This window comes from Barbus barbus (genome assembly GCF_936440315.1).
Source record: "Barbus barbus genome assembly, chromosome: 33".
In the NCBI taxonomy this organism is placed as follows: domain Eukaryota; kingdom Metazoa; phylum Chordata; class Actinopteri; order Cypriniformes; family Cyprinidae; genus Barbus; species Barbus barbus.
Window position 1 is genome coordinate 22448204 of NC_136761.1, and position 4592 is coordinate 22452795.

General features: G+C 36.5%; 1 protein-coding gene across 1 annotated transcript; it reads left to right on the forward strand.

Moving 5' to 3' along the window:
• The first annotated feature begins 61 nt into the window (after positions 1-61).
• On the forward strand, positions 62-3906 carry mmgt1 (membrane magnesium transporter 1). Its single transcript, XM_079390862.1, has 4 exons — positions 62-234; positions 2046-2098; positions 2190-2293; positions 2409-3906. Exons 1-4 carry the CDS (start codon positions 156-158, stop codon positions 2563-2565), a joined length of 393 nt encoding a protein of 130 aa, XP_079246988.1. The 5' UTR covers positions 62-155; the 3' UTR covers positions 2566-3906.
• Positions 3907-4592: the final 686 nt, after the last annotated feature.

Consider the following 4592-nt stretch of genomic DNA (forward strand, 5'->3'; position numbering starts at 1 on the left):
TTCGCCTTATTATTTTATTATGTTTCTTTAAATGCATGTTTAAAGTGGCAGTGGGCAACCGGAAGTGCGATTAGTGCGGCGGTGGTGACGCAGCGCTCATTGAAGAGTGCTTCACGCGCTTCAGCAGCGGCTCCATCGGTTGTGCTCGAGTGAAAATGGCCTCGTCCTTCTGGAAAGGTGTTGTCGGTGTGGGCCTTTTCGCCTTGGCACACGCAGCTTTTTCCGCGGCGCAGCGTAAGTATTGTGGCTCTAAGGAGCGGGAGGTAACGGACAGCCGTGCTGTTGTTCAGTAAGCTGTAACGTTAGCTGATTGTGGTTCAGTGAGTGCGGCCTCTCTGCGGAGCTCAGTGTGCAGACAGCTTCAGTAGCACTCAAACCCTGGTGAGCTAACTATCTAGACAGCATTGTCGAGAGCTTTCGAACATTATATTGTGTTCAGAAATGCGATATAGGTAGGTAGCTCACTAGGTTTTGAGACACAGCCGTTGTAACCGCACCATACACGGTTAAGAAGTTGTTTTCTACCATGAATCATTGATCATGTCAGTCTGACTGAGACTTATGTTTGTGTTTGTGTGTGGTTTTATCGTGGCGTTCATGTAACGCAGTGTGCTTGGTATTTTAGAAGTAATTGTCTTACGTTACGTATTCAAACTTTCTCCAAAGATAGTGTGTTGAGTAACCTTTAATAAGGAACTAAACGATGTTGTAATGAAAAATAGCTCGTTGCCAAGCAAATATAGTATAAATAAAACACATTCATCCGCTATTTCTGTCGTAGCTGTGTCCTTTTCATTCGTTTGAGTCGGATCTTTTCTTTGAACAAGATCCGTTCATTAATCGCTCTGAACGATTCTGTAACATGTTCGACTGAATCGATTCAGCTGTTTTCGATTCACTGAACAGAGAATCGTCTCTTCTGAACAAACTGACTCGTAATGAACGGACAACAGACGAATTGTTTAAAAACCTTTGTTAAATCTAGTCAAATAACAAACAGGCATTTAAACACAATAAATGCATTAATACATTAATCCAAAATAAAATAAAAATATAGTTAAAATTAAGTAATTATTTGTAGTTAATTTTAAGTATAGTCCTATCTTTATTTTGCTTATATATATATATATATATATATATATATATATATATATATATATATATATATATATATATATATATATATATATGAGAAAATAAATAAAAGCTAATTTTTCAAATTTAAATGCAACAAAATTTGACTTCTACATTTGTCTAAATAAAACTTACCTCTAAGCAAAATATTATTCTGCAGAACTTCAACTTCTTTGTTTTGCATAAAAACACCAAACTTTATAATGTGATGAGCAAAATTGAGGCTGAATTGAGGATTTAACTTATGGTATGATATTTTTTTTTTTTGGCTGAATAAAATCATTGCTTCACAAACTGAACTGTGACGCGTGAAGTTACTACAAACACACTTAAATAATAAAACACAATCAAATCATACTAAAAGCAATATGTGCCTAATGTGGCTGAGATGTCAGGGACCTTTGACACTCGCATGTTTGCTAATTCTATATGCTTGGCATATAATGCAAAGTTTGGTTGACATGATAATGATGTTGTTAACCGATTCTTTGACACAAACTGTTCATAAGAACCAATCCACGGAATCAACTCAGGCTTCCCATGACAAGATGCAAACGGTTAGCAGTAGTGACATCCTCTTTTTTTTTTTGCATGTACCATCACTTGCAAAAAGCTTTGCATTACATGCTACGCATATAGAATTAGAAACCTGAGAAAACATGCAAATGTCAAGAAGCTGCACTTAAATATAAGAACGTTTAATATGCAAGGGTGGTCTTATTGTGCACTCTTTGTGTGTGCTATATGAATGAACTACACTTACTTGCTATAGGGTTAAGGTTAGTGTTTGGTTTAGGATTGGAAACTTGAAATGATGCATAATTTACTAATATCACCAAAGTACATGTAACTGTAACACTTGATTTAATGCCTCATACATCCTAAAAAGACATTTTCTTTTCTTTTTCCAGACCGATCCTACATGCGACTGACAGAAAAAGAGAACGAAACATTACCTATCGATGTGAGTTGCAATCAAATACAAGACTAATCATATTGAATCGCATGCATTTGTTGTTTTCCTCAATACAGCTTCTCTTGGGTTGTGTTTTCAGATAGTGTTACAGACTTTGTTATCGTTTGTGATCACGTGTTACGGCATCGTTCACATCTCAGGCGAATTCAAAGACATGGATGCTTCTTCAGAGCTCAAAAACAAGTAAGCACATGCAGATGTGTTTTTCTGAGATCATAAAGTACACCTGGCTGTATCAGAAATTAGCTGTTCCCGATGATACATTATAAGCTCTCTTCCGTCTCTTTTGCTCTAACAGGACATTTGACACTTTGAGAAATCACCCGTCGTTCTACCTGTTCAATCACCGAGGCCGAGTACTCTTCGGCCCTCCAGAGCAAGAGCCCTCCACTCCCAGCGCCCAGGCCTTGCCCTCCAATCCCCTGCGGTTACGCAAGCTGGAAAATTATCATTGAGACTGGCCTTCAGTGGGCTGCCTTGCCCGGTTTCATTTGTTTCTTTCTTAAATTTATTTGTTAGCTCCTCAGTTAAAAGGGAAAATAAGCATATTTTCCTGTCTTGTTGTATATGTGAATATGCTGTACAAACATGCATCTCTTGTGGTTACTATTTTGTCAATGGACTGTGCCAACTCCTTTTCCAGCTGATATGTTTGTAAATACTTGTCATTGCTTGGGAGTCTTAAGTCTGTAGGTTACGGCTGTAGCCCTCCGCTTGGCTGTCGCTCACAAGGCACGAATCCTACCATGTACAATGTCGTTTGCCACGTTTTTGGCTGAACTGACCCTAACTGCAACCAGTTCTTCCCTGTCCCCGTCTGAATTGAGGTCAATGTTGTGGACCATAAATTGCATTAGTGTTCAGAAGCAGTAGCTCTGATAACCGAACTTCAGATTTGAGCTCATAATACTGAAAAAATTATTAAAACTATTAAAACATGTCTGAACAAGGCCATAATAGATTATGTAGATTAATAGCAATTCTAACAATACTGTGAACACTCAGTGGAAATGAATGATACATTTGTGTTTTTTGAGGAGGGGGAGGGGGGGTAATGTTTTCTGGTTTGTGTCTTGTTGAGAGACAACTCCTTATTTTTACCTTAATAAAATGTGAAATTTTATTGATGAATTTGCAATTTGGATGAAATCCTTTTTTTTTTGCTAGATTAACATGTTCATTTTTTTACTATCTCCATTGTTTTATAATACTAAGAACTGGCCAAAACATTTTTATGTTGTACTATAAACAATTTCATGCATGGATTCAAGGACATATTTGGGTGTGGTACATCAACTTGGTTACCCATTGTTTTCTATGTAAGCAGAGGATGGGCAGTTGAAATGGTCTGATTTAAGCCTGCAATTATACTAATCCTTCACTAAGCCATTTTTTCTAGAGGAGACCTGCTAAGTAACAGCAATGGCAACCCCCTTATCCCAGCACTGTTTAGTCTCCTGGCATTAATTGCGGCTTGTGTGACATTCTTTTAAACATGGAGATCATATTTCTTTTGTGGGATAATGTCTGTTGTCAGTATGGCTTTAGAGTAGTTGCAGCACTTTAATATTAACATGATTCAAACACTTTGTTGAAAATCTTAGCCATATGCTAACATTGTAGATTGGTATCTATAATTGGTCAAAGGTTTGATCATGTCTACCATTTCTACAGCTGTATTTAGAGCTGTAGTTGTGGAAAGATGCTTGCATCATAAGTGTTTGTTAGTTTTGATTCGCAATGGCTGTTACAATATTGCAACATCACTGTGGGGCTGATAAAAAGTACTTTGACATTATGGGGTATATACCTGATTCCACCAAAATGTGTAAGCTCAGGAGACGGCAACATGTGGCACAAAACTCCATAGTAGACAATCGGGTCTATTAATAACGTGAGAGATACAGGTGTTAGAAGAGACAAGGCAATCAAATGCAGAGCACTGCATTAGTACAAAAATAAGACTAGATGGAAACCAACCCATTTTAAGATTGGAATGACTTCAGCTGCTTATGCTTCATGTTTTGGGATTTTTCTAAAAGGATGAGAAGAATAAGTCTGTTGACTTAGAAGATAAAGAACAACACGGTATAAAATCCACATCTTGTTAGCAGATCATATATACTTCAAACAAAGCATAATTTCAAAAAAGTGTGTTCTGTGCAAAATATCAACACTGAAGACGGCTTTATACAAAATACATACACTACCATTTAAAAGCTTGGGATGGGTGTGTTATTAAAAATAACAGCATTTATTCGAAATAGAAATCTTTTGTAACATAAAGGTGTTTAACATCACTTTATTAATGCAATGCATCCTTGCTGAATAAAAATATTAATTTCTTTTAAAAAAACAACAGATCTTATTGACCACACTTTTGAACGGTAGTGTGCATATAAAAAGATGTATAAATCATATATAAAATTACAAAATGATTCAAACATTTCCTTTGTAGTTTTTTATTATTTTTCATTGTTTT